At 59.3% G+C, this 27,740-nt stretch overlaps 4 protein-coding genes across 9 annotated transcripts in view; 2 read left to right on the forward strand and 2 right to left on the reverse strand.

Moving 5' to 3' along the window:
- ATP6V1F (ATPase H+ transporting V1 subunit F) lies at positions 1-2,590 on the forward strand. Its single transcript, XM_060108728.1, has 2 exons — positions 1-238; positions 2,122-2,590. The coding sequence occupies exons 1-2, from the start codon at positions 81-83 to the stop codon at positions 2,321-2,323; spliced, it is 360 nt and encodes a 119-aa protein (XP_059964711.1). The 5' UTR covers positions 1-80; the 3' UTR covers positions 2,324-2,590.
- On the reverse strand, positions 1,638-12,328 carry LOC132496363 (collagen alpha-3(V) chain-like). Of its 6 annotated transcripts, none has more exons than XR_009533399.1 (14): positions 12,248-12,328; positions 11,253-11,339; positions 10,127-10,194; positions 9,949-10,040; positions 9,644-9,750; positions 7,616-7,683; positions 6,116-7,315; positions 5,955-6,044; positions 5,608-5,735; positions 5,270-5,523; positions 5,003-5,139; positions 4,365-4,650; positions 4,102-4,275; positions 1,638-3,193 (listed from the first exon to the last, which is right to left on the reverse strand). XR_009533399.1 is itself a non-coding variant. In XM_060108726.1 (10 exons), the coding sequence occupies exons 5-10, from the start codon at positions 9,666-9,668 to the stop codon at positions 5,421-5,423; spliced, it is 1,614 nt and encodes a 537-aa protein (XP_059964709.1). In that variant the 5' UTR covers positions 9,669-9,750; positions 9,949-10,040; positions 10,127-10,194; positions 11,253-11,339; positions 12,248-12,328; the 3' UTR covers positions 4,984-5,420. The 6 variants fall into 6 exon arrangements, 1 of the variants encoding a protein (XP_059964709.1); XR_009533400.1 differs by having other exon boundaries at positions 1,638-1,986; positions 3,093-3,193; positions 5,003-5,523; XR_009533398.1 differs by having other exon boundaries at positions 5,003-5,523.
- SPMIP1 (sperm microtubule inner protein 1) lies at positions 3,038-5,221 on the forward strand. The gene is made up of 2 exons (XM_060108727.1): positions 3,038-3,560; positions 5,112-5,221. Exons 1-2 carry the CDS (start codon positions 3,137-3,139, stop codon positions 5,219-5,221), a joined length of 534 nt encoding a protein of 177 aa, XP_059964710.1. The 5' UTR covers positions 3,038-3,136.
- KCP (kielin cysteine rich BMP regulator) overlaps positions 11,347-27,740 on the reverse strand; it is a 27,275-nt gene continuing 10,881 nt past the window's right edge. The window contains 32 exon segments of the mRNA XM_060108725.1: positions 11,347-13,858; positions 13,997-14,303; positions 14,744-14,908; positions 15,696-15,797; positions 15,892-16,003; positions 16,085-16,257; positions 16,513-16,655; positions 16,759-16,861; positions 17,182-17,270; positions 17,760-17,859; positions 18,063-18,142; positions 19,079-19,199; positions 19,766-19,848; positions 20,071-20,244; positions 21,282-21,375; positions 21,458-21,540; positions 21,647-21,737; positions 21,994-22,079; positions 22,813-22,989; positions 23,580-23,750; positions 24,014-24,205; positions 24,317-24,410; positions 24,562-24,644; positions 24,777-24,950; positions 25,621-25,714; positions 25,792-25,898; positions 25,988-26,140; positions 26,389-26,470; positions 26,545-26,630; positions 26,979-27,072; positions 27,149-27,228; positions 27,360-27,453. Of these exon segments, the coding sequence (XP_059964708.1) occupies positions 13,590-13,858; positions 13,997-14,303; positions 14,744-14,908; positions 15,696-15,797; positions 15,892-16,003; positions 16,085-16,257; positions 16,513-16,655; positions 16,759-16,861; positions 17,182-17,270; positions 17,760-17,859; positions 18,063-18,142; positions 19,079-19,199; positions 19,766-19,848; positions 20,071-20,244; positions 21,282-21,375; positions 21,458-21,540; positions 21,647-21,737; positions 21,994-22,079; positions 22,813-22,989; positions 23,580-23,750; positions 24,014-24,205; positions 24,317-24,410; positions 24,562-24,644; positions 24,777-24,950; positions 25,621-25,714; positions 25,792-25,898; positions 25,988-26,140; positions 26,389-26,470; positions 26,545-26,630; positions 26,979-27,072; positions 27,149-27,228; positions 27,360-27,453 (4,056 nt within the window). The 3' untranslated portion in view covers positions 11,347-13,589.

Consider the following 27,740-nt stretch of genomic DNA (forward strand, 5'->3'; position numbering starts at 1 on the left):
GGCCGAAAAGGAGGTGCACTGCCGAGGCGGGGCTTTGGTGACACCCGGAGGTTGCGGCTGATCGTTGCCGGACTGTGAGGATGGCGGGGAGGGGGAAGCTAATTGCGGTGATCGGAGACGAGGACACGGTGACTGGCTTCCTGCTGGGCGGCATAGGGGAGCTTAACAAGAACCGCCACCCTAATTTCCTGGTGGTGGAGAAAGATACTACCATCAATGAGATCGAAGACACTTTCCGGTACGGTAACCCGCGAGGCCTGAACGGGACCTTCAGCTGCCTGGTGGGAGCGCGGGGAGAAGGCGGGGGCGGCCCTGGGCTTCCAGACCTTGGCCGAAGTGTCAGACCCCGTCCTCGAGGGTCGAGGAAGTCGGTCCACCTCCCCTTCCGGAGAGGGGGCCTCTGCGTCCCAAGTTCCCTTTTGGGCCTCGGTGGGACCGGGGCTATGTCGGGTCCACAAACTCCCCCGTCACATGACCGTGTGTCAGGAAAGAAGGGGAACAGAGCTCGTGACGGGCGGGCGCCGCCCCTTGGCCCAACCGGGCCCGCCAGAGCTGAGCGTTCGGAGGGTCCAGGCCCGGAGGGGGCTAGTCTCAGCTCCCCTGCAGGGGCTCCCCCATTTCACCCGCAGAGCAGGCTCCGGGCATTGCAAGCACTCGACTCTCTTGCGAGTTGACACCGAAAGGAACCACACACTCAGTGAACACACTGGGCAGGGGGCTCGGGCTTTCCTGTATTTTCATCTCCCTCGGAGGCTCACAATCGTCTTGTGAGGTAGGGGTTATTCCCACTTACTGGTGAGAAGATTAAGTTCAGAGAGGTTAAGGCACACTGTGATTCAGACGAGAGCGAGCAGGGATTTGAGCCCAGTCCCACCCTTTCTGCCTTTCTTAAGCCAGGGCTACACTCTGTGTAGCTCTCCTCAGTTGGCTTCGGAATTTCCTGTTGTCCTGAGCACAGCGGACACTATCAGGACTGTCCTACCTTCTGCTGAGACCATGCACTTCAAATCTTCACTTCCTGTTCTGGGTTAAGAGCAATAGTTTCAAAATGTGGGTGCAGGCATGTCCCTTAATCCAGGAGGTGTCCTGGTGACTAGAGTTGAGGGTGCCAGCCCTCTATTCTTCCCCACACCCCTTCTCTAGGGCCCCTGTGCCAAGTCCCAGGAACAAACCACTCTCGCTTGTTTCCCCCTAAACAGCCCAGCCCTGAGCTACCGGCTGAGACTGGTTCCTGCTGCCTGGGGTGTGATAGGCCCTGACCCGGGAGGCTGATCTCTGCCGCTCTCTAAGCAGTCTGGTAAAGTGACCCAAGTTTTCATGAGAGAAGGACAAATTTTACTTCAAGAATTTTCCAACTTTCTAACCAAAAGGTATCTCAGAAATCATGAGGTCTAACCTGCCCTAGTGTCTGGCACAGAGTAAGCTGCTCAGTTTTTAACGAGTAAATAAATTAATGAACGGGTGGTTGATCACAAGAAAGTAAGAGTCCAGTGTGGGGTTTTCTCTGTGTGATTCCTTCGTTACCAATTTTCCTCTTCCTGTGTTGTGTTCTTGGCTCAGGCCAAACTTCCCCTCTGACCCACCCCCTGCCCTCATCAGCATAGACCTTGAGTAGTCTGTACAGTGCCCCCTCAACCTTAAAAAATTTAATCTGTTTTCTTTTGAAAGGTTAATGTGTTCATGTGGTTTACAAATTAATATTTAAAAGGTACATGCACTGAGAAGTCACACTCCCACCCCGACCTCTTCTACTTCATTACCTCCTTCCTCCACCCTGTAACCACTTAGTTTTTTCCTTATCTTTCTTTTTCTTTATGCAGATACAAAGGGACAAATGTATATATTCTTATCCTCTCCCTTTTTTACCCGAAGGCAGTGTAAGGAATACACCAGCATGCACCCTCATCTTCATTAGCAGTTCAGTTGGGAGCCTTCCAGGCAGGGGAGGTAGAAGCCATGGCCCTTAGCTTTGGACTGAAATTGATTCTAAATAGAATGAAGAGAGTTTAGTGTAGCATCCTTGTCCATTGCACTCTCTGGATCGAGCTCGTTCCCCTCTGCAGCCCAGCCCACCAACTCAGAGTGCGCTGCCTTGGACTCCCTTCTCATCTCTCCCTACAGGCAGTTTCTAAGCCGGGACGACATCGGCATCATCCTCATCAACCAGTACATCGCAGAGATGGTGCGGCACGCGCTCGATGCCCACCAGCGCTCCATTCCGGCCGTGCTGGAGATCCCATCCAAGGAGCACCCCTATGATGCTGCCAAGGACTCCATCCTGCGCAGGGCCAGGGGCATGTTCACGGCCGAAGACCTGCGCTAGGGGACTCCCCTCAGCCATGTGGCCTCTCCCCAGGCTTGCCATCAGCCCTCCTCTAAGATTCGATCCTCTGAGTTCCAATTCCCTGCCCCTTCCCACTCCACTGAGAGGCTAGGTGAGATGCTTCCAGTTTGCTGGGGCTCTGCCATTCAAATCAAGGCTGGTTAGGGTATAGGAAGTCTGAGTGTCTTCTCTCCATTACCTCTTCCCTGTGCTGTTATACAGTGTCCTTGTTGATGTTAAATTAAAGTAGTTCTTGCTTCTCTCTGATCTGAGGCTGGGTGCTAGAAAGGACACGTGTGGGATGAGGCTGTTGTGGGGAGGCGGTGGGGGGGTGGATTCGACTGGCAGGGCTGGAAAAGGTTTTGCCAAAGATCCAGGCATAGAGGAGTTGGACCAGGAAGATTGTGCCAGATTGGTCCTCTGAATTAAAGGTAGCCAGCTCTGGCGGGGAGGAAGGGAAGGAGGCTCGCGTCCAGTCCCCTGGCACCCCAGCTTGAGTCTGTATTGGCTGGGAGGGGACCAGACCTCAAGGGAAGGAAGCAGAAATCACAGGAAACCTGGAAGCCTGTGATACTAGCCTGGGTCAAGCAAGAGGTTTGGGGATCAAGGCTCTTAGCCAGTGGGCCCCGGCCTGAGGCTGCCTCAGCAAGCAAGGCATGTGAGGCATGCTGAGGGCATGGCCCTGTGTGAGGTGAGGCTCGGTTGCCTAGCGACCACTGGCTGCTGGGCAGCCACCTGCTGTCAGAAGGGCTCTGCTTGCTGCGCTCACCCCTCAGCTGCAGTCACCCTGGTCCTGCTCCTTCCTTTGCCACCATGTCTCGGCAACTTAACATGGACACAGTGCAGCAGAACTTCTGGAAGGAGGAGTATCTGAGGGAGAAGATATTGCGCTGTGAATGGCACCACAAGTATGGGTCGATGGTGAAGGCCAAGCAGAAGGCTAAGAAGACTGCAGCCCACGTACCCCTCAAGCTGCCCACCCTGCCCTCTAAAGCCCCACTCTCACCCCCGCCCGCCCCCAAAGCAGTTCCTTCCAAGGCCCCCAGCCCTGCCCTGGAGGCTCCTATTCAGTCAGAAATGTACCCAGTCCTGCCTGCCACCCGGGCCCTGCTGTATGAAGGCATCTCCCACGACTTTCAGGGCCGCTACCGCTACCTCAACACCCGAAAACTGGACATGCCAGAGAGGCGCTACCTCTTCCCCGTCACCACCAACTTCACATATGGCTGGCAGCTGGGTGAGCCCTAACCTCCCGGAAATTATTCGCCTCACAAACACAGAGCACCTGCCACAAGCCAGGCAGCGCTCTCGGCACTAGACACACAAGGCACGTGGACACTCCTTCTGGGGACGTCCATTCTAGTGGAGGGTCCAGGCCATAAGAGCAAGAGAGGGCCAGGTTCCATGATGAAGCTAGGCCTGGTGGGGGAGGGGGACAGGGGGCGTGTGCGGCTTTAGACTGGACCGTCAGGAAAGGCCTCTCTGGGGACCTAAAGGCTGAGTGAGCTAAATGACAAGGAGGAGGAGTTTGGGTTTTACTCTAAATTTGAGGGGAAGCCATGGAGAGTTTTAAGCAGGTAAATGATACTGATACACTTTAAAAAAAAAATCACCCTGAATATTCTGTAGGTAATGGCCTTTTTAGGGACAAGAGTAGGCTCTGGCAGATGGCTGAGCTATCCTGGCAAGAGATGATGATGGCTTGGGCTAGGGTGATTAGCGGTAGAGCTGAAATAGATTCCAGATATGTTTTGGAGTAAGAATCAAAGAGAACTTACTGGTTTGAAAAAGACAAGGAAGAAGAATGCAATGGCCATGCCCAGGTGTTTGGCTGAAGCAGCTACAGCAGGGGAGACTGGGGCGGGGGCAGGGCTGGGGCTGTGTGAAGACAGGTCAGTGTTGGGTGTTTTGCGCTGGAGGTGTCGGCGAGTCAGCTGTGTATGGGAGTCGCCCTATGGAGGGAGGTCAGAGCTGAAGATGCAGTTTTGGGGGTCATCAGAATATAGGTACTCTTTAAAGCCCCGAGACTGGGTGGGCTTACCCAGGGAGCTCCAGAGGCTGGATCAAACTGGAGACGGCAGAGGACACAGCGAGCGGTAGGGAGATGGTATTGGCCAGAAGGCTGTCCATCTGGATTGAGTCATGGTCATCAGCTGGGCAGGAGAGGAGCGAAGGCAATGGTGCAGTTGGAGATGAAGAGTCAAGGTGTGGGGAAAAGAATATGCCAGGGGGTGTTGTGGGTTTGCTGGGTGATGAGACATGTCCCTTTGCTGTCTGTGGTCATGCATTTCAAGTGAGACTACTCAGTCACATGTTTTCTCCAGCTCCTGCACAGAAAAGGTGGATGGTTGGTGATAAACACAGTTGAAATTTTGCCTAAAAAAAATCCCCGTACTTTCCCCAGGGCCCTAAATGGGGAGGAAAGGGAGCAATTTCCAAATGAGAGCAGGAGGTAGAAAGAAGCCTTGTCTGCCCCAGAGAAGTCTAGCTCTGTCTGTAACAAGCACGGCTGGGAGTCCCACCACCCGCCTCCATGGAGGATTCTGAGGCTGGGGGAAATGCTGGCACACAGCTGACTGGCATTTGGCCATCACTGCTGATCCGGGCAGCCAGCCAGCTCCCTGTTTCCCCATAGCCCCCACTCCTCAGAAGCACTTCTTTTTATTTTTTCACACTTACAAAGTGGATACAACACAGGCAGATTCCTAGGGTTATGCAGGCAGGGCTCCCGGGCTCTGCGAGTTCCTTTCCCAGGAATCCATTCTTGGCCTCTGACATCTTTTCCCAGGCCCCCCAGTGAAGCAAGAACTGGTCTCCTGCAAGATGTGCCGCATTGAATCTTTCTTCCGCAAGAATGGGGCCTTCGCACTGCTTGACCCCCAGGACCTGGCCCTCTGACCCTGGGCCAGGCAGTGGGCTTAGGGGAGGGAAGAAGAAATAACACACCTGGTGGGCCGAAAGTGCCATGTGTGTCTGTGTCTGGCTCTCCCAGGCCCCGAGGCTGCGTTCTGGGCCTTTCTGAAACTACCTCTGACCTACAGGTTGCCCTCTTGCTTTTTCCTTAAATCCCCGTCTCTTTAGTCGTCCCTTTGAGGATTCAGCAGTGACCAGAGGGGGCTAGGAAGAGTGAGCGATGCTCTCCAGGTGCAGGCTCCTCAGAGCCAGGGGGCCACAGTAGCTGCTGGAAGTTCTGGGTGTCCCTGCGGAAAGAGTGGCCTTTCATCCCAGATGCCAGGGAAAAGGGACCGCCACCACCCCACAAGCCTCCCCGCCCGCCCCCTCACCTGGCCCCGAGAGCTCGCAGCCGCCCGGTCCTCTCCCGTTGCATCTGCTTCGGCAGCCGCCCGGTCCTCTCCCGTTGCATCTGCTTCGGCTGCTCCCGCAGTGCGCGCCGCTGCCCGGCTGCGTCCTCCTGGGGCGGGGCCGAGCGCTGAGCGCCCGCGCCTCCCAGCCCCGGGGCTCGACGCGGCCAGCAGAGGGCAGCACCCGGGCAGGCCGGCCCTTCCCGCTCCGCAGGTGTCATCGCAAGTGCGCGGTGCGAGCAAGTCAAAGGGACCCAGGTCGCGCCCCGCCCAGCCCCCCGCCCAGGCAGGGTTTTGGCGGCCCCACCGCCTTCTCCTAGGGGTCTTGCCTGTGGTGGGAGCTGAGCCGGGCTCGGTGGGGATCTCAAGGGGTGCACGCGGCAGTGGCGGTTCCTGGCGATGCGGAGGCGTCCCAAGACCTGGAGGAGGCTTCTGTCAGCAGCCGATCGGCCGCCCCCCGGTGCCCCGCCCTCCCGGCCCGGCAGCGCACCCGGAGCCGCTGCTGCTCGCGGTCCTGTTGCCGCCGACGCCTGGCCTCACTGTGCAGCTTCAGCAGCCGCTGCAGAGCCGTCTCCTGCTGCGCCGCGCTCACGCCCGCCGACCGCCTGTCCCTGCTCGGGGACTCGGGCCACGCGGTCTTCGAGGCTCTGGGGGCCTCGGCACCTCCCCTCCGCCCCCCGAGGGCGCCCGGGAGCCCCATGGAGCCGCCCAGCTCCTGCTCCGCGGGGCCAGGGCTTCCTCCCGGGCCCCGAAGTGAGTGCGGATCGCTCAGCAGGCCCGGGTGCCCTGGGAGAGCTGCGGAGCGCTCCCGCTGCTCGGAACCACCAGTGCGTAGGGCCGCCAGCAACACCGCTCCTGGGCGTGGGAGCGGCGGCCGGGCCGGAGGCCCCGGGGGCGTAAGGGGAGCCGGCGCCCCTTCCCGGGCGGGCCCCTGCTCTCTCACGGCCGCTGCGCTCTCTCCTCTCGGGCCACCGTTCTTAACCTGCCTCAGCTGGGTGGTCCTTCCCCGCGGGTCCGGGCCCTCCCTTCCCCCAGGCTGCAGCATCTGTTCTCCCAGGGGCCTGCAGAAGCCCCCCGGAATTCCCAGGGAGCCGCCTTCCTCCCGGGGCGGTGTAGGTGCCTCTCCCGGAGCCACCTCCCAGGCTTGTGAGATACGGCCTCTGCCCTCGGAAGACTGAAGCGTCTTCACTTCCGGGCCCTGAGGAGAATCTTCATTCCGCTCCGGGAGGGCCTCCTTTCTCCGGCACTTAAGGCGCCTTCCGCTTTGACTTCGAGGAGCCTCTTTGTTCTCACCCTGGGAGGCCTCCCACCTTTGACCTTCCCAGACCTCTTCCCTCAGAGCCTGAGGGGCCTCCCCACTCTGACCCTCGTTTGTCTTCTCTCTCTTACTTGGAGGAACTTCTTTGTCCTCCCCCTGGAAGGCCTTCCCTCTCTGATCCTGAGGGGCCCCCTCTCTCTGACTCTGAGGAATCTCAATGCTTAGTAGTTTCTTTAGTTCTGCTCTCTCCTGGCCCAGGATCCAGCCCAGCCCCTCCAGGGGATCCTGGGGTTCTGGCAGGCTCTGGGAGAGGAGGCCTGAGGGCCCTGGGGCTCCCTGAGCCAGCTTCTCCTGTAGGCTTCTGGACGGTGGTTGATGGGGCCTCTGGGGCATGGGCCCTGCTAGCTCCCTGTCTTCCCTCTGGGCCAGCTCCTAGGAGGGAAGAGCACCTTTCCCAGGTTTGTGAGGGAATCCTCATGCCAGAGCCACTTCCCCCAGGGGAGTCTGGAGACCCCAGTGGCTGCCCCAGTGGGCCTCACTTCCATTAGGGCCCTTGCCCGATTCCTACATTCGTAAAACCCATGTTATGTAGTGTAAAAGGTGCTTCAGTGATGGCCCCTTCTTCCACCTGGCTGTGGGCTTCTCACCCCTGCAGTCTCCTCCCAGGCAGACCCCACCTCTGCTATCCCCAATCTGAGAGGGGTCTTGCCCAGGACGCTTCGACCCTTTCACCTTGAACTCTGAGCTTCCGGCTTCTCCAAAGCTACTGCTGGTGGTGAGGTTCAGCTCTTGTGAGCAACCTGAGGGAGAGAGACAGATGTTGAGAGCCCTCTGCTCATGTCCCAGGCCCTCACACACATCCCACAGAACTGGAACCAAGAAGCCTAGGGAGTCCCCAGCGCGTGAGGGGATGTGGTGGTGGGGTACCCTGAGGGCTGGTGTTGGAACTTCAAGGCCGTCGCAGTTCATTCCACCTTTATTTACACAGCCTGCTATGTGCCTGCTTCTCAGGCTTGCCTGCCAGCAGCCAACCCCATCTTCCTCATCCTCCCAGCCAAGGACCACCTCCGGGGAACCTGCACACCCTCTTCCTCAAAACTGCCAGGGGAGGCCCAGGAGCAGGAAGGGACTGGTTTCCAGGCTCCTCAGTCCCTCATAAGGACACCCGCCCTTTGTCCTTGTGTGCCTGTCCAGCCCCACAATATGCACCTGACTTTCCTATTATTAGGATAATCCTCTTTAGCTCTTTCTTGGTTTCCGACAGCAAAACCAAATGAAATTCAAGAAGTGGAATTTTAGGCCAGAGGCTAGCCTAAAAACTGCAAGTCTTCATAATTAACGAAAGGAATCTAAAAAAAGAGATGAAATGTTGCCGCTCCTTTGCAGCTGTGGAGGAAGGAGCATCGTTTTGCATCCATGAAACTACTTAGAAGAACCTGATCTCGTAAGGTCTTAAATTGAGAACTCTCGCAAGAAATACCATCTTTATGCAATATGGATGTGTGAATATTCATAACAGTAACCAAATGGGAATGTTCTCTGTGAAAACAAATCTGTCTTTTGAAGAGTTCTGAACAAAGAGGTCTGATAAGACTCCCAAGCCCTCAGAAATTATTGCCATGAACTGTGAAAATAACCTCCAACCCTGTCCCTCTGTACTTCTGATCTGTTGTCTTACTAGATCATTTATTTCACTGGTTATAATGTTGTAATAGATGTCTCCCATCAATGTATTTCAAGAGACAATATACTTGTAAAAATTTTTCTGTCAATCAGAGAATAATCATCGGCACTTTCCTCCTCTCTCCCATGCATGATGTCACAATTAAAAGCTTATGACGGGCTTCCCTGGTGGTGCAGTGGTTGGGAGTCTGCCTGCCAGTGCAGGGGACACGGGTTCGAGCCCTGGTCCGGGAATATCCCACATGCCGCGGAGCGGCTGGGCCCGTGCACCACAACTACTGGGCCTGCACTCTAGAGCCCGCGAGCCACAACTGCTGAGGCCTATGCACCTAGAGCCCGTGCCCTGAAACGGGAGAGGCCACTGCGGTGAGAGGCCCGCGCACTGCAACGAAGAGCGGCCCCTGCTCGTCCGTCTCAACTAGAGAGAGCCCGCGTGCAGTGTCGAAGACCCAACGCAGCCCAAAATAAATAAATAAATTACAAAAAAAAAAAAAGCTTATGACTTTGCTAGGCTTATTATTTAACAAATCATTTGACAGCCTGTTTCATTTAAATTAAATTAACAGGCCCAGGGCTCACAGCATCCAACCCACTGAATTCTAATTGCCTGTTTATTGTCACACCCTCTCACTAGGCTGTGATCTCCTCAGGGATGAGGACAACTGACTGGCCAAGTCTCTTTTGTGCCCTGTATCTCCCCAGTGCCTGGCATGAGGGTGGCAGCTAGGCAGCTTGGAGCTGCCATTCCATTCCCTCCTCGCTGGAGGACAGGGAGGACAGACAGTCATTCCCAGCACTTTCTCCTCTGAGCCCCAGCTTAGCTTCAGAATCCTCCTGGACACAGTGCCTGAGACAGCTGGCACCAATCAGGTGGAATTGGCATACAAAAGAAAACCTACTTGCTGTTCCTGGGTGCCCCTGGCAGCCCACAAAAAGGTATGAGGCAAAGAATAGGTGAGGATGGACTGGAATCCTGGGACTTGGGGTGAGGGCTTCCCCGCTCCTCCCAACCTAGGCTGGCCACTCCAGCCCAGCAGCTCCTGTTCTCCTGGCTGCAAACCCCTGCTGTCAACGTACCAGATGTGGGCCCTTCTGCAGGCATGCCAGGGCTCTCCCACCTTGGGTCTGCATCGAACCTGGCTTCACTCAGATCCAGGGCTGACGATGGGTCCTTTGCCAGCCCCCTGCAGGAATGCAAAGGCTGCCTCAGGTGCACCTCTTGCATCTGGGCTCCGATCGGCTGGGGGCAGCCTGTTTGCCAGACTCTGCACCCACGGCAGGCTGCCGGAGCCTTCCCACCCCAAGACCGAAACTCAGTCCATGGAGGCCTTCCCCACACCTGCACCCACCACTGGATTCCAGGGGCTGGAACTCAAGGTTACCTTGTCCAGAGGCTGTGGGGCAACCATATGGGTACAACTGAGTGAGAACCCCAGGAGGATCTGGGGGCACAAGGAGGGGTCGCTGGGCAGGCCTGTGGAGGGAGACGGGGCAAAGGGTTCAGTGTTTGGTCACTTTGTGTGGCAACACGGAGTGGATGGAATTCCCTGGGAGACTCACCCCTCCAGAAGCTGATAGTCCTGGCTCAGGGAGTCCTCAGCCTGGGGCGATGGGCACAGCCTGGAATTCTGGAAGGATTGGGGGGGTACCCTAGTCTACAGGGCATCATCCCCCAATGTGGCAGGCAGCCTCTAAAACAGTCCCCAGTGATCGCTCCTCCTGGCATCTGTGCCTTTGTGTGACCACCCCCCCTTCCCCTCCAAGCTTGGAAATGGATCCCTCCTGCCCAGTGAAGCCTTCAGATGAGACTACAGTCTTGGCTAAAAGTGTTGGCTGGACACTTCCTTAGTGGTCATGACTAACACCCCCTCCTGCTACAAGCTACTAACCTGCCCAAAGGGCCTCAGGCAGTTGGTGGCTGAGCCAGGACTCGAGGCACATCCTAGGTCCCAGTCACCACAGCACCCTCCTTCCTAGAAAGGTGGGACCAGCCACCAGCCCCGGAAGGAGGGGCCTGGGGCTGGGGCTGCTCAGGGTCTCATCTCTGGGGCACCCTGGGCATCAGTGCCTCTGCCCTCTGGGCCCCACCAGGCCTGCTTTCCTCCCTTGCTGCAGCCATGTCTAAAGGCTTCTAGATGTCACCACGCTGTTGATTTGACCAAGATAGTTCACTGTGAAATGGTAGCAAGCCAGAATGGTCCTGTGTGCCAGGCATGGTGCTAAATCCTTTACACAATCCTCCCAGCAGCGCTCTGAAAAAGTGCTGTTATCTTCCCCATTTTGTAGCTGAGGAAACAGGCTTACAGTCCGCAGGGAGCGTCAGAGCAGAGATTTGAACCCAGATTCATCTGTCTCCAGAGCCCACATTCCTTCTACTTCTCAACCACTACAAGTGCCCCCAGTGTTTCACTGACGCCCCCGCCCTCAGCCACACCCCAGCTCACCCCACTCGTCCGCCGCTCAGAGCCCCCACCCGTCCTACCACGGGGCTTGCTGCACTGGCTCCATGCACACTGGGCCTGGTCTCTCAGACCACAGAACTGGGCCCAGGGGGGCCAGGAGAGGCCCAGCCCCGCCCCGGTCAGCAGCTCCAAATCCCACATGAGCTGCAGGAAGGTGGGGTGACAGGATGTGAGCGGGCACGCACCCTGCCCTCTGCCACCCTCCCTGGCCGACGGCCGCCTACCTGCTCCTGGGCCCGCCGGCTCCGTTCCATCTGCAGCAGCACGGTGGGCAGTTCAAGGCCTGAGGGACAGGTCCGGCCGTCTCCCACCTGGGGAGGCAAGGTAGAGTCAGACCCCACGGAGAGCCTGCCCCCTCGTAGACAGTGCCCTGCCACCCTCACCTGCTGCAGGGCAGCCCAGAGCTGGCCCAGGCCTGCAGGGCACCGGAAGAGGTGCTGGTACAGAGCCAAGGCCTGCTTGGGGCTACAGGGGAGCCCTAGGCCCCCAGGTGTGGCTGCCTGCTCCATGGCGCAGGGGGCCAGGGAGGACGTCCACCCCCCTCCCCTCCCCCAGCTGCTCCTGGAGAGAGGAGGAGGAGGAGGAGCTGGGGACAGGCGCAAGGAGGAGACAAAGGCTCCTGAGCTCAGTAACGCGGGGCTCCGACATCTGAGCCAGGGCCTGGGCCTCAGCCAAGTCTCATAGAAACCTGACTCTGATGCAGGGTTCTCGGCCACGTGGGTGGCAGTGTGGGGTGAGGACTGTGGCCCTGATAGAGAACGACGTGTGTGCGTGTGTTTGCAGTCCCAAATGAGCATCTATTTTATACATATGGTTAGCCCTTAAGCTACACGGGGGTTAGGGGCCCAACCCTCCTTGCAGTCAAAAATCCACATATAACTTATAGTCTGCCCTCCATATCCGAGGATTCAACCTACCTAGGGTGGTGTAGTGCTGTAGTATTTACCATTGAAAAACATCTGAGTATAAGTGGGCCCGTGCAGTTCAAACCCGTGTTGTTCAAATGTCAACTGTATATATGAAGCTTGCAACTGCATTATATGGTATGTGATATATGCCCAATACAGGCAGCAGCTTCCAACAACTAACTGTATGCCTGGACACAAAATGCTACGTACATGTAATCCTTCCTTGAAGCAACGCTATGAAGTAGGTGGTATCGTTTTCAGCCCCATTTCACAGAAAAGAAAACCGGGCCCCAGAGAGTAAGTTGTCCTACCTAACACATGGCACTGTCTCCCTCATCTGGGGACAGACAACACGAGAAACAGGCTCTGGGAAAATGTGGTCCCGAGCGTGAGTAGTAATGCGCTTCCCTAGTGCTTGCTCCAGGCTGTCCATGGGTCACTCTGTTTATTCTCCGCAACACACGAGATACAGCAGATCAGGACACAGTTTGTAGAAGAAATGACAAGGGGAGGGAACAGGCATATGTGATGGTCTGTAATCTTCGCATCCCCTGCCGTCATGAGCAGCCTGGCCTGCCTGCCGCTTTGTAACCGCTCCATGAAAGGGGCCCCAGCAGAAAAAGGCTGAGCAAGCAGGCAGGGGTGGGGGGGTTTGGTTCAGCCCAACGCCTTCCCTTCACTCCCTGTTGGAATACTAGGGTCCCCCCAACCCCAATCTTTAGCTAAGGTCCCTAAAACAACCAAGGTCACATAGCTGGTAGGTGGCAGAGAGAACTCAAAATACAGTTCTCTTTGAAAAGAGACTTTTCTTGTCAAAGAAAGAGATTTTTCTTTTCCCTCTTTCAAAACCCATGTTCCTTCCCCTATAAGGATGTCTTCGAAAGTCACATGTGTGTCCCCTGCCCACATGTCCGTCAGGGGTGGGTGTAGCTGTGAACACACGCGGGATACATGCATGTGTTTATCTGGGTTTTTGAGGGGGGTGTGTGTGTGTGTATTTCATCACATGTGTCTGTATGTCATCACAGACTTATTGTCTCTCCTGTTCCCCACCCAGGCGTGGGGTCCCTGTGTCACCAGCTCTTAGGGTGGCCCAGGAGGTGCCTGAGCACTCAATATCCCCGAGGAAAGGGGGATGCCATGTGGGCACTGAGCCCCTTCCCAGTGCTCCTCAGTCCCTGCAGGATTCCGCATGGATCCACAGAGGGCCCCATAGAGGGCCGCACACGGGGGCCACAGGCCGTGCCTGCTACCTGTAAACACAGGGCTGTGACCCGGACACCTGGGTTCTCCTTCTGCCCATCTCAGGGTTTCCCAGGCAGCACCAGGGTGTGGCAGGTAGGGGCAGCCCAGAGGTGCAGGCGCAGAGAGTGGGCAAGGTCCACCCCACAGCTGCTACCACCCTGACTCTGGGGACACTGACCTCTGGACCCCATGTTCCGAAGAGCCCACACCACCAGCGCAGCCCCCAGAGGCAGCACACATACACACAGAGAAGCCTTAGGGCGAGTCCCCGACTTTACTGCTTCTGACTCCACACGGCTGGGCTCTTGGCGGGGCCCAGACCCAGGCTCCCGATGCCTGGGCAGTGGGGGAGCTTCTCTCCGGGGGGAGACTTCTAGCCTGATGAATCCTGGTCGGTGTCGTCCTGGCTCAGGGTGGCCCCTGGGGCTTCCGGCTGGGGTTGGGCAGAGTGCTGGGTGGCTGGTCCCCAGTGAGTAGGACTCGGGGGCAGGCCTCGGGTGAGATACAGTGGGCCTCGTGCTCCACCAGGCCTGCGGGGCACCGGCAGGCAGGAACACAGGGCCTTACGCAGTGGGCCGCCAGCTCCCCCAGGGGGACATGCTGGTTGAAGCAGGTGCGGGGACAGGGTGGGCCACACTCATCAAACACGAAGCCACGGTCCAGGAGGCAGCCCACCACTGCAGGTGGAGTGGAAAGCACAGTCACTGTCCAGTCACCAGGTCCACCCGCTGTGACCCTCCCTGTACCTACGCTGTCCAGACCTGAGCCCTCCGTGTCACCCCTCCCCCAACTCGCACTGGGCATTGCCCCCTCACCGCAGAGCGTGGGGCCCCGCCAGGCAGGAGTCACCCCTGCTTGGCGACAGTGGCTGGCATAGGCTTCCAGGGCGTCACAGAGGCAGGTGTCAGCCAAGGAGCCAGGACCACAAGCACAGAGGTCATACACGCAGGCGGCAAAGAAGGGCTCTGGTGGCACCACAGCATGGCAGCGACTGAACGGGGAGGACTTCAGCACCCCGCACCGGGCGTTGGCCTCACGCCTGGCACGGTACCCTGCTGCCCGGCATGGATCCACCTCACGGCCCTTGGAACAGGGCCGACCAGGTCCTGGCCCTTCTGGGACCTAGGTGGGGAAAGCGGCTCCATATGGCAGCATCCACTGGCAACCAACCTTTGTGTGCTATGTTCTTCAAAGCACTTTCCACCAAATATTTTGTTTTAGCCTCATAAACCTCCCTATAAGAACAGCAAAGGAAGCATCAGCTACTTTTCCTTTGTTCCCATTTTACAGATGGACAAGCCAAGGCCCAGAGCAGGTAAGTGACTTGTCCAAGGTCACACAATCCGTGAGCGGCAAAGCAGGGCTTGGGGATTCAGATGAGACCGCTTTCAACAGGCCATCCTGCCTCCCCCAGCACCACAGCAGGCAAGAAGTCCCCAAACCTCCTTGAAAGTCCCAAAGCCCACCTTGTGTGCAAACTTCCCTTTCCATACCGGAGGGCTGCTCTGGGATTCATGCTCAACTGTGCCTTCCCCCTGCCCCCCAGCTCCTGTGCCACTCACCTGCCAGCTATTCCCAAACGCAGCCTCAGTGGACAGGAGCAGCCCCTCAGGGCCCCGCAGATCATCCTGGGCAAAGCCATTGAAGTTGCCACAGAGCCCACAAATCTGGCCCCGGTAGGAGCCAGGCACTCTCACCTCCACCTGGGACTGCCCATCCCACAGCACCTGTGCAGAGAGGCTGGGACTGGAGAGTAGGGAAAGGCAGGGGCCCCAGGAAGCCCAGTGCCCATCCTGGTGGCGTCACCACGCCCCCTGCTGTAGGGGAGGAGAATGGACGGGTGGAGGTGCCTCCTGGAAGGGAGGATACAAGTAGGCACCTGCCCTGTCAGCCCTGGGCAAACACAGAAGACATGAAGAGCCACCCACAGCTCCCTCAAAAGGGCACCTTCTCCCCTCAACCTCCATGGACTCGGCGCCCCCATGAAATGTAACCCACTTCCAGAGAGTCATTCTCTCATGGGCGTTCAGGCCTTACCGAGGACAAAGCATAATTAGAGTCTGTATCATAAGAGCAGACAAGCCTTATTTTATGAACTTACAAATGTGCTTGTTGCTGGAAACCAGGGAGTGAACTACTCTTTGACATGGGAACTGGAAGAAATCTCTGAAACCACCCAGGAGACGGCAGTTGACATTGCCCACCCTCCCAACCCTTCCCCCACTTGACTGATGGGAAAGCTGAGGCCCAGAGAGGATCAGCTTAAGGTAGTGGCTTAAGAGCCCCAGTGTGTGGGTGGCTGAGCCAAGATTGCAAACCAGGCTCAGAACTCCTTTCATCACACGTGGAGGTCTCTAACCCTGATTCCTCTTCTCCCTTCAGAATCCAGCAGAACTCTCTAACCTCTGTGGCCTCATTTGGCCTGGGAGGTAGCTGGTATCCCCACTCCCTCTACAGATACAGACACCTGAACAGGCCCGAGGCTCCCCTGCACCCCACTCGCCCCAGCCGCACCTGGAGCCCCGGCTGGGCGTGTAGTATCACCGTGCGTCCCCGCAGCTCCACATACAGCAGAGGCTCCTGCAAGAAGGGCAAGGCGACGGGGCGTCCGTCCACCTGGAGGAGAAGGGAGGCGGGAGGAGGAGGGACGTCGGGACAGCGGAGAGGAAAGCGCGGGACCGACCTTCCCCGGGTCCTTGGCTCTACTCACCGTGACCGCCCCGCCCTGCAGCAGCCGCACGGCCACGTCTCCCAGCAGCACGGCCACCTCGTGGGTCCAGGACACGCCGCTCCGGCCCCGGTCATCGTTGGTCACGTGCACGCTGCGGCGTGGGAGGCCCAGATGCAGTGGTCAGCAGGGACGGGTGTAAAGGGTCAGGGAGAAGGCAGAGGGAGTTGCGCACCTAAAGTCGCCTCCACGGCAGTCCTTGGCCAGCACGTAGCTGCAGCTGCCCTGGAAGTGCAGCAGGCGGCCGTCGAAGGTGCGGTAATGAGGGTCTCCGAAGGCCATGCAGGAAGCGGGCCGGGTCAGGCAGCGGGGGCAGCAGCTGCCGGGACTCAGGGCGGGGGCCTCGTCCTGGCCTCCGCCCCAGACACCGTCAGACACGCTGCGCTCCCTGCCGTGCCCCACGCAGCGCCTCCCGGGGCACGGAGGATTGCCAGGGAGGCTCCAGGGCTCGTGGGCTTACTGCTGGCGGGGTCAGAGCGCCACCTCGTGGCTGCTTCGGGAACTGCACGACCCGGGCAAGCCCAGCCTCTTCCTTCCCCGGGGCACCCAGGGGGGTGGTGCCAAGTGGCCACCCATCCCACCGCCTCAGACAGCGGCACTCACGGGCCCGCAGGAGAGCGGCGGGCAGCGCTGGCTCTGGCAGCTCACGGCGCCGGCTACGCAGGAGCAGCTGGTGCAGGCGTCCACGGCCCAGCGCTCCCCGGAGGCCACCTGCCGGCCCTGGTGCACGCACGACTGGGCGGGGGCTGAGGGGACAGTAAGGGCGAGGGTCCGCTGCCCATCCCTCACACTGGGTCTCGCTCCCGCCTCCCCCCTCCCCGACCCCCCCCCCATCTCCCTGGCCCGCACCTTGGCATCTCTCACAGCACCTGCCAGCCTCCCGCACCTTCGCCCAGCCGTGGGGGCAGGAGAGGGCCTGGCACTCTTCCAGGCGGCACTCCACGCGGCCCCGCTGAGGACAGATGCCATTGCTCTAGGGACTTCCGGCAGGGTCTGGAGTCCCTGGCCTCACACTCTTGGAGACCTTCTGGATCAGGGACTGGGGCGGGAGCCCCCTCTCTCTCTGCCCCTGCCCCACAAGAACAGCCACTTCATGTTCAAGTAGGGGATGAAATGCACCTTCAGCTACTTGCCCTCACACAGGGATGCCCAGAGGGGGTGCCTTTTTCTGATTACCTCGAAGACCCCATATTCTCTGGTCCAGTGACCAGAGGCTCCTCCCTTTATCCATGTCTCAGGTCCCCCACCCTCACCCTCCCACCCCCAGCTCACACGGCAGGTGCAAGTGATACAGGCGTCACTGGGGTCCTGCCAGCTCTCTCCATCTACCACTCTCCGGCCCTCAGCTTCCACCACACATTCTGAGGAGGAAGAAATGGGGAAGGGAGAGCACTGTCATTCCGCCTGCATGAGCTCACCCTGAAGGCCAGGGCAAGGTGGTGCCCACCCCATCCAATTAGCACCCTGATGGTGTTGATTTCTTCAACCAGCACCATGGGGCCTACTAGATGGCAGACCCGGCACCACAGCTCAGGATGTCCAGAGTCCCAGAAGCTGGAACTTTCCTCTGGGCCGGCTGCCAGCTCAGCAGTGCGATGCCCTGCTAGTGGGCCTCGGGTCCTTGAGCCAAGCCTCAGGCCAGGCCTTGAGAATCCAGGCTTCATCCCCTGCCTCCCTCTACCTCATGGGTCCCTCCTCCTCCCCAACGAACAGCCCTCCCTTTCTACAAAAGAACAAAGCCTGCATTCTGAGTGCACACCCCAGGTTGCCCACTTGGCCCATGGACGCCACCCCTCCTGTCTCCCTCCTGGCTCTGGCAATGAGGATGCAGAACAAAATTGGGCATGAACCCTGGCACACGGGGCAGCAGCTCCCAGGGGGGGTATGGCGCTCCAACAGGGGACAGCTGGGCTCAGGACAGGCCCGGTGAGTGCAGAGCCAAGTCAGGTCCTGTGGAAGGGCACAGGAACACTACAGGTAGAGAACAGCGGGGAGGGGGCAGGATCTAGGCAGAATGTGACATTCAGGACACGTGGGCAAATGTCGGGGGTGAGTAGGAAGCCCAGAGCTGCTGCAGGAGAGGAATCGCAGCCACAGCCCACAGAGGAGGAGGAAGAGGGGGCTTGAGGAGTCCCCAAGGCAGGAGGGCTCACCTGGCACTGGCAGGTGTAGCAGGGGTCTGGTGGGGCCAGCTTAGACCCCCGCAGGTGCTCCGTGCAGGGACTCAGCGGCTCTGTGAAGACAAGCACGCAGTATGGGAGATGCTGCCGGGATGGGGGTGGGGGACAAAGCCTAACTGACCCCTTATCCCCTTACTGCGTGTCCGGGCTTTTTGGGCCCAGGGCATACTTATGGCCCTAACACCTTGATTCCAGGAATGACAGATCCCTTTTCCTTTTGTTCCAGCAAAGAGAAGTTTGGACTTTTGAAAAAGAACTTTGCTAGGCTGCTAGCATGGAGGGCCTGAAAACGGACAAAGTGTGGCTTCCTCAGCCTGAGGTCACGAAGGACCACTGGGCTGCCTGCCCTGCTCACCCTCCCACTTATCGTCCGAAAGGAAGCACAATAAGCCAGTCACCCCAGGTTCCAATCCTGGCTCCAGCGCTCAGTGCCTGTGCCATTTTGGGCAAATTAATCAACTTCTCTGAACCTCAATTTCTTCATCTGTTAACAAAAGGAGTAATAACACCTCCTCACTGGGTAACTGTGAGAATTAAATGTGATGCTGTTTATTAAAAGCACCAAGTACAGTGCGTGGCATGTAGTAGGTGTTTAGTAAATATTGTGCTTTTCCTCTTTCCCTGCAGCAGCACATCCGAGCAAGTGTTGACAAGAACACCTCTCCCCACCTCTGTAGCTGGGCGACTCACTGCCCCTCTGGTCCTAATATCCCTGCCCTCAAGAAGCCAGCAGCCAGCACAGCTGCAGCCCTGTAGCGCCACCTGCTGGACAAGAGGCACCAGGCTTCAGAGTCAAGGGGTCCTGCTAGCTTCCCGTTTCCCCTTAGGGTATTACAGGTCTCACCCTCCAGGGTACAGGTTTCCAGAACAATCCACTGGACTCAGGAAAGGGCTGGGGCTGGGACTGTGGAGGAGAGCTGGCAGGCCCTTCCAGTGTCACCCTGGGGGTGGCAGCCCTGCCCTCTTTACCCCCCAGTCCGGGGACTCACGGGCACAGGTGGGGCAGCACTGCTGGGGCCCAGGGGGCAGGAGCTGGCTGGCGGGACAGCCCACCAGGCTGGGACACTGCCCCCGGTGACAGCGAAGGCTGGGAGTTCCCTCGGGCTGCAGCTGAGCGAGCGAGCAGGGGGTGGGTCCCAGGCCATGGAAGCCGAGAGCCACCCTCCTTCCTCTGGACGCCAGGCTCCTCCATCTGCCTTGGGCAGGTCAGACGACAGTGTGCAGAGAGACTGAGCATCTCCTCACCCCATGCCCCAGTCCCCAGAGAGGACAGTGCCTGCAGGCACTGGGGCCTGAACCTTCATGTGGCTCTTGACCCTTCTGCACTCCCATGCCATCCGCCTCCCCAATCCCACGCCTAATCTCCTGATCTATGATGTCATTCGCCTGCTCAAAACCCTTTCATTGGCTCACCCTTACCTTTCAAATAGAAGTTCCCCAATATGGCCCCCAACCACGTCCCAGGCATCTCCCCGCAACCTTCTCCCCACACCACCCTACACTCCAGCCAGGAGGGCCAGCCCACTGCCTGCCCCCCCAGACTTGCTGGCCCTGGCGGCTCTTCACCCCAAGCCCCTGCCTCACTCCCTGGCCACAGGGACACACTCCTGACTCAGACCCCACAATGCCTGCTCCCCGCAGGGTCCAGGCTGCCCCTCGGTGTTGCGCTCCCCTACCTCACAGGTGCACACTTCACAGGGGTCTGCGCCAGGCTGGAAGCTCTCCCCAGGCTCATACTTCCGACCCTCATGCTCACAGGCTTGGCAGGGGTCGGGTGGGGGGTTAAGAGCAGAACAGAATCAGGGAGCTTTCAGGCTGGCAGCAATGCCAGGCCCCCCAGCCTCAGAGATTGGGGTGTGCATAAGAATGGGGGCCACTTCTGGAACGACGCATCTCTGCTGCCCAGCCCAGGGCAATGGCAGGGAGATGCTGATGGGGCACTGCCTCCCTGCCCATGCCCCCCACCCCAGGCTCCCAGTACCAGAGCATCGAGGGCAGCAGTCACGGGGCCCCAGGTGAGGCTGGGCACAGGAGGTGACACACTGGACGTGGGCACAGGTGATGACACCCTCATGACACACGCAGGAGGAACAGGGGCTGTCGGGGGGCTCCCAGCTACTGCCTTCAGGGTGTTCCTCCCCATGAACCAGGCAACCTGTGTCCGAGGTGGGCAGGGATGAGCTCTCAGTCTGGGTTCTGCATGTCTGCCCCTGACCCACCCCTCTCACCCTGGGTGCTCAGTAGGGTATGTGGGTGCCAGGAGGGGTTTCTGCAGGGATATAGTGGAAAGGTGGCCTGGGACAGAACTCCTGCCTGTGATGGAGGGGAAAGACACTGGGTCAGGGTCAGAACACCTGGATTCTAATCCTATTCCTTGTCTGCTTGCTTGCTAGACCCAGTGCCAGGCAGCAGGCACTGTCTGTTATAGCCCAGCGCCAGCAACAGTACCTGGCCTGCAGCAAGTGTGTAATAAATGCACGTGGGATGAAAGAGAGGCTCCATCAGTAACCATGTGCCCAAGGTAACTCAATCTCTACAAGTCTCAGTCTCCCCATCTGTTAAATGGGGATTTCATCTCAGGGCAAGGAGACACTGACAGTTCCTATACCATGCTGGGCAGTGTATGGGGCGAGGGCCCACACAGGCTAAAAAAAGTCCCCTACTCTAGAACCAGATGGCCTAGATGCAAATCTTGACTTTGCCATCTACTGGCTAAGTGACCACAGGTAAGTTATGTTACCTCAGTTTTCTCATCTGTAAAATGGGAAAAGTTAATACTACTACCTACTTGATGAGATCGTTGTGTACATCAAATGAGGTATGTGCAAAGCGCTTAGCACATGGTATATGCTCAATAAATGTTAATTATCTGGCACACGGTATATGCTCAATAAATGTTAATTATCATTATTATCATTATGAATGGGGCATGGTTAGGAATGGGCAGCTTCTAGGAGATTCTAATAAGCACCTAGAAGGGGAGACGGTCTGGATAGGCCAGGGGCAGGGATAGGTAGGAAGAGCTGAAGGTGAATGTGGTGAGAGCTCAAGGGCTGAGGTGTGGGAGGGACAGACGGGTGGACAGGGAGGTGGGAAGTCTGGAGGAGAGCTGAGGGGAGGGAGGTGGGGCCGATGGAGGGACACAGGACCCAGAGGCGGAAACAAGGCAGCAGCCCCACTGGCCAGGCATACCTCTGCAGCGAGGGCAGCAGCTCCCCGGCTTTGTGACCTGGAGTGGGCAGGGCAGAGGTGGGCACTGCAGCCGCTCACAGCTGACCTGGCCAGCCTGCAGGAGATACATGGTCAGTGACTTGCTCCCCAGGCCAGCTGACCCCGCCCCTGTCCCCTCTGCCACCTCCCTACCACACCTGACAGCGACATCGCTCACAGCTGCCTGTGGGCCCCTCAAACTCCTCCCCGTCCTGGTGCTCCCGGCCCTGAGAGAGGCAGCCTGTGGGTGACATGTGTCCTGGGTGGGGGTTGTGCTACCAGCCCAGCGTCAGGCCTGGCAGAGCGGGAGGGGGAGGCGTGGGGGGTGGCGGGGCATGTGTGCTCACTGTGGCAAACAGGGCAGAAGCAAGGCCCTGGGGAGGGATGGGGGCACAGAGCTGGAGCACACGGCTTCTTCTGGCAGCGCATGGAGCCTTCCTGGGGGAGAGAGGTCACGCTGCCACTTCCCATGTCATCACACCCTCAAACCAGGCCACACGTGGCTTCATGGGGGTGTGCCCCTACTGACCTGCCAGGCCCAGACCCCCTCCCTCAGCCCAGGAGGCCTGAGCCCAATCCTGTCCTGATGGATGTCACAGGCAGTGTGTACCCTGGGAGGAGGAGATGACCTCTTTCTGGCCAGAGAGGAGGATCAAGGGATGAAGGGCTCCAAGCCCCTAAAGGACCGCCTCACCTGGCAGGTGCAGATGGAGCAGGTGGAGTCGAGTGGGTCAGGAAGGGTCTCTCCGGGGGCAGCGGTGACCCCATGATAGAGGCATCCTGGCAGAGGGGGGAATACAAGGCAGAGCCGCAATCAGTGGATCCCTCTGCTGACACACGCACACACACCAACACAGACACAGACACACACACACACACACACACAGACACACACACAGACACACACACAGCCGGGCCTGGGGTCCTCTACCAAAGCTTAGCTAAGAGTCAGAAAGAGAGATGAGTGGCTGGGAAGGTGAGGGGCGGGAGGAAAGACTTCAGCCAGACCACGGTGGTGAGACTTGCACGCGTGAAGCACGGAGCGGGGACTGAGGGTGGGATCACAGAGCACGGGCCCTTGTGAGAGGAAGATGAGAGGGACGGGCACACTGGAAATGAAGGCGAGAGGTGGGCTGGGCTCAGGAGGGTGGCTTCTTTAGAAGCCACGGGGGAAGGAAGTTGCCCAAATGTGGTTGGGTGACTCAAGGGCAGTGGAAGCCACTGAATGGCTTTGAGTCTGGTGATGTGATATTTTAGGAAGGCAGGGAGACAGCTGAAGAGCAGGAATGTCTGGCAGCACAGGGCTGGTTATGTGGTGCCCCTCACAGTTGGTGTGAGGTGATAGCAGGGACGGAGAGGAGGGCACGAGTATGGGGCGAGGAACCCCAGGAAAACCCAGGCTGTGGGCTTGCTGCGTGGCTGTCTCGGGGGAGGGGTGACAGTGACCAGACCAGGGGACTCGCAGCCGAAGGGAGGCCGGGAGTCGAGAGGGGCAGTGGGAGGGCAGGTCTACCCTGGCAGGTCGGGCAGCAGTGCCCAGACGGGGTGAGCGGGTGGCTGCAGCCCAGAGGCTCACAAGGCCGGCGGCTGCAGGTCACGAAGCCTCCGAGACAGGTACACAGATTGCAGGGCTCTCGGGGATCCGGAAACTCCTGGTTGCTCAGGTAGGACTCCCGTAGGTACTCACAGCCTTGGAGAGAGGACAGGGAGGGCGGGCAGAGGGGCAGAAATCAGGGAGAGGAGACAGTCATCCAGCTCTGAGCTTGGGTCTGGCCTGAGCCCAAGGCCTCAAAGACCTGGTGGGGAGGGAAGAGGGCTCAGTCTTGGCCGGTGGGTAAAGGGGTCTGGGAGGTGGCAGTTGGATTGGCCAAAGGGCAAACTTTCTCCCCTTCAGCCTGTAAAGAAGCTCTCTGTCCAGGGCCTTCCCTGTGGTCCAGTGGTCAAGAATCGATCTTGCAATGCAGGGGACGCCAGTTGGATCTCTGGTCGGGGAACTAAGATCCCACATGCTGTGGGGCAACTAAGCCCTCGCGCCTGCAACTACTGAGCCGGTGCGCCACAATGCGCCGCAACTAAGACCCAACGCAGCCAATAAATAAATAAATATTACAAACAAACAAAAAAAACCTCCCTGTCCAATCTATAGGGAAAACCCACACAGAATTTGGTCCAGGGCTTTTGTCTTATGATAATAAATATTTTTGACCCACTCTAGGGCAGTAAAGATGACTTTGACCCCGCCCTCCTGTGCCCCCACGCGTACAGTTCCCGTCCCCTCACCATCACAGGTAGGGCAGCAGTCCCCCCTGGCAGGGAAGGGGCACTGTGCTGGGGCACAGGCCCTGGGCTCGCAGCTGACGCTGCCCTCCCAGCAGAGGCAGTCGTGGCACCGGGCAGTGGGCGAAGGGAAGCGTTCGCCGCTGGTGAACTCCTTCCCCTGGTACAGGCAGCCTGGGGGGCAGGCGAGGGGCTGGGGGGCCGTGGAGGCGGCGCACCAGGCGCACTACCTCCCGGACCCTGAGGGCTGGGTGGGCACCGTTCCGGCACTTTCTTGGTGAGAACCCCGCCCCCAAGGGGCGGGCCAGGAGGAAGGGGGAGAAGGGGAGGCGCCCCGCCTGGAGGTAAAGAGGGACTCCGAGTAAGAGGGGGACCGAGCAGGTGAGGCTCCGGGGTGGAGCTGGAAGGAGTGCGGGCAGGTGCAGCCGGGGCGTTACCGTCACACGAGGGGCAGCAGGGCCCCTGTCGCGGGTGGGCGCAGGGCGCCGGTGGGCAGGGCAGCCGCTGGCAGGACACGGAGCCGTCGTCGAGGCAGAGGCAGCGGCGGCAGGGGTCGTCGGGCTGAGAGAAGTGCTCCTGGTGGCGGACGGGGACCCCGCCCCCGGGCCGAGGGCAGCCAGAGGCGGGTACTGCAGCCAGAGAGCAACCGTCAGCGAGGCGGGGCTGTGGGTGGGTGGGGGGCGTGGGGAGGGAGGCTGAGGGGGTCCCTCCGGAGAAGCGGCGAGGGGTGCGGCTCCTACCCGGGCACTGCGGGCAGCACTCTCCTGGCAACAGGAGAGGCTCTGGACAGGGCAAGGGCGGGCAGCGGCGGGCCGGGCACTGCACGTGGCCGCTCTGCGGATGGACGAGGCCAGGCCAAGTCAGTGGTAGAAGGTGGAGGAGACCCCGCCCCTTCTCACCCTCACCTTGGCGGATCTCTCCTGGTCTCCCCAAGTGCCCCCCCCACCCCACCCACTCTTCCTTCCCATCCAGGTGGCAGACTCACCAGACAGCGACACAGGCGGCAGGGGTCGGAGGAGTGGGGGAAGTCTGCTCCGTTGGGGTACTCTTTCCCAGCAAAGGCACAGCCTGGGGGAGGGGGAAGCTATGGGCCTGGGAGAGGCCCCCCTTCCCCCAGGGCATGCTGCCCTCCCAGCCCTAAAGGCCTATAGATGGGGCCAAGCCATCCCGAGGGACCACCCCCCATCCCGTCCACCTCACCATTGCAGTTGTTCTGGCAACAGGGACCAGGCAGCGGGTGGGCACAGGAGGCCCTGGGGCAGGCCCGAGGTTGGCAGTGGGCATGGCCTTCCCGGCACTGGCATTCCTGACAGGGGTCTCGGGGGTGGGAGAAGCTCTCGCCATCCATAAACACTTGCTTCTCCAAGATGCAGTCTGGGCAGTGGGGCGGGGGGGCAGGAGTGGGGACAAAGACTGACAGTGCAAGGAGCAGGCTGACAGTCCCTCTACCCTTGAGTCCAGAGCCACTGCAGAAGTGCCACTTGGAAGCTGTCCCCATGGAGGGAGAGGAGGAGGGGGAGGGGCTGTGTATGCGGACAAGGATATCTCTCTGAGCACACACTTGTGCATGTGTGTGTGTGTGTGTGTTTAGTTCCTTTACCTGCAGGCAGCTGTGTGTGCCTCTGAGGGTGAAGAGATGAAGGGCTCATGCATGTGCCTGCCTGTGTTTGTGATACGCGCCCTGCACACTCTCCGTGTGGGCAGGGATCAGGGCACACAGCATCCCAGCTCCCAGTCTCTTGCGCAGGAAACCTGAACATTTGTTGCATGAACAGGTAGATATACGAATAGATGTGCGTGGTGGGGGTATTGGAAGAGGAAGTGTAGGAAAGGAGGGAAGGGTGGTGTCGTAACATGAAGGCACAAACGAATGTCTACTCTTCTCTCCCACCCGTACCCTGTGAGGTCCAGAGGGTCCCAAGCTGTGTCAGACTGAAAACAATTCGGAAGGCCATGGCTTTCTAAGGCATCCGTTGGGCCCACGGGGCCATGGAGTGGCAGGGTCAAGGGTTCACCAAGGCAGACAGGTACAGTAAGCACGTACCTGGGCACCTGGGGCAGCACTGGCCGGGTCCACTCTGGGGCCTGGCACAGGTTGTGGGAGGGCAGTTGACCAAGGAGCATGTCACGGTCCCATCCTGGGAGCAGGTGAGAAGGCAATGGGGGTGGGCCCCGGGAGGGGCTCAGCAGGGCAGCAGCCAGCCTGGGGAGGTACCTCGCAGTGGCAGGTGTGGCAAGGGCTGTCTGCATCTGTGAAGTTCTGCCCGTTGGCGTACACTTGGCCGTGGTAGGTGCAGCTCTCACAGCTGGGGCAGCAGGCACCTGGGTAGAGCAGGGTGATCACAGCCCAGCCGATCAGGGTGGGCCGGGCAAGGCAGGGGAAGAAAGCTAGATGGGGGCAGGGCACTCACCGGGGGGCTTGGTGGGGTGCTGGCAGGGGGCTGCGGAGCAGAGCAAAGCCCTGCACACGGGCACCCCAGCTTGACAGGAACAGGTTGTGCAGGGCTGACCATCAGGCTCCCACTGGGCCCCCTCAGCAAACTCCTCTCCACCAAGCACGCAGGCTACAGCAAGGGGCGGGTGGGGGGGGGCTGTCACCATGGCAACCTGGACACATCCACCCATCCCTGTCCTTCCCAGACCATAGGACCCTTCCCAAGACCCTGGCTTTGCCATCCCCACAGCAGCCTCTGAACACACTCTGGAATGGCTGGTGGACTTAGGAATGCCTCCCCTTACGGTGAAGGCACACTCCTCCATCTCTAGCTGCTGGAAGCAGCACCCTTTCGTCATTGCCCCCCAACACACACACCTGGGCAGAGCTGGGGGCCAGAGTCAGACAGGGTGCAGGGGGCGCCCGGGCACTCCTGCTCCTCACAGGAGACCTCGCCGGCCTAGGAGGGAGGCTGGGTGAGTGGCCCTCAAGGGACAAGACAGATCCGGGGCGTGAGACAGCGGCACCGCCTACCTGGCAGGAGCAGCGGACACAGCGGCCGCCCTCTTGGAGTCTGAAGGTCTCCTGGCTCTGATACTGGTGTCCCTGGTACTCACAGCCTGGCTAGGATGACAGAGGGACTGGGGACAGGGCTGGAGGCTGATGGGGAAGCCTCAGAGCACCTGAGGCATCCACCCCCCACCCTGACAAGGACAGCCACCCCTGTCCTCCAGGAGGCCCTGCCAGCCTCCCCCAGCCCACACGTGCCCAGGGTGCCATGAGGCGAGGTGAGAACTCATCCCTCACCCGTGGTGACAGAGCGTAGCTTAAGAAAGGACTTCCCCTGTACTTTAGCTCAAGGGGGCTTCGTGTTAGTCCACCGGAAGCAACCACCCCACGCCGAGACCCAGAGCCTCTCTTGGGGCAGTGCCCACCCCTCCCCCTGGTGACTTGAGCCCCCCGCTCACTGTCACAGACTGGGCAGCACTTCCCAGAGATCCTGCCTGGGTGTCTGCAGGGCGTCGGTGGGCAGGGCAGAGGCTCACAGTGGACACTCCCGTTCTGCCAAAAGGACCTGGTCAGCATGTGAGAGGCAGGCCCAGAAGCCAGGCCCTCCCTGCCGGGCAGACACACTCACGGCACAACGGCAGTGGGAGCAGGGGTCCCCAGAGCCCACGGGCTCCCCGCTGCGGTACTCTCGCCCATTTAGGAAACAGCCTGTTGGGAAGAGGGTGCCTTAGACCCTCCTCAGGGCCCCATGCCATTCAGCGTCCTGGCTTTCATGGGAGGCTCGAGCTGTGCCGTCCATCAGCTTTCCGAGCCCCTCCAGGATCCACCCGCTGACTCACCATCACACACAGGGCAGCAGGTGCCCGGGAGGGGCCGGGCAGGGTATGGGCACAGGCTGGCACATTCTCGCTGGTGGCACCGGATGTGGCCCTCCTGGTAGGGGGCAGAGTAGGCAAAGGAATGGGCCGTCAGAGCTCATCCAAGTGGCAGAAACAGCATTGGAATCCCAGCTATCCACTTACTAGATATTGCTATGAGTAAATTGTGTCCCCCTCAAACTCTTATGTTACAGTCCTAACCCCCTCAGAATGTGACCTTATTTGGAAATAGAGTCATAGCAGATGTAATCACTTAAGTTGGGATGAGGTCAGACTGGAGTGGGGTGGCCCCTGATCCATTGACTGGTGTCCTTATATACAGGGGATATTTGGACACAGACA

This window comes from Mesoplodon densirostris, chromosome 9 (assembly GCF_025265405.1).
Source record: "Mesoplodon densirostris isolate mMesDen1 chromosome 9, mMesDen1 primary haplotype, whole genome shotgun sequence".
NCBI classification, from domain to species: domain Eukaryota; kingdom Metazoa; phylum Chordata; class Mammalia; order Artiodactyla; family Ziphiidae; genus Mesoplodon; species Mesoplodon densirostris.

Excerpts from the sequence above, each read along its gene's own strand:
- ATP6V1F (XM_060108728.1), top strand. The coding sequence starts at position 81 with ATGGCGGGGAGGGGGAAGCTAATTGCGGTGATCGGAGACGAGGACACG. Across the intron at positions 239-2,121 it reads GAGATCGAAGACACTTTCCG|GCAGTTTCTAAGCCGGGACG; the intron begins GTACGGTAACCC and ends CTCTCCCTACAG.
- SPMIP1 (XM_060108727.1), top strand. The coding sequence starts at position 3,137 with ATGTCTCGGCAACTTAACATGGACACAGTGCAGCAGAACTTCTGGAAG. Across the intron at positions 3,561-5,111 it reads CACATATGGCTGGCAGCTGG|GCCCCCCAGTGAAGCAAGAA; the intron begins GTGAGCCCTAAC and ends ATCTTTTCCCAG.
- LOC132496363 (XM_060108726.1), bottom strand. The coding sequence starts at position 9,668 with ATGCCTGCAGAAGGGCCCACATCTG. Across the intron at positions 7,684-9,643 it reads TGCAGAAGGGCCCACATCTG|GTTGCTCACAAGAGCTGAAC; the intron begins GTACGTTGACAG and ends TCTCTCCCTCAG. Across the intron at positions 5,524-5,607 it reads CTGCGAGCTCTCGGGGCCAG|GGACACCCAGAACTTCCAGC; the intron begins GTGAGGGGGCGG and ends CTCTTTCCGCAG.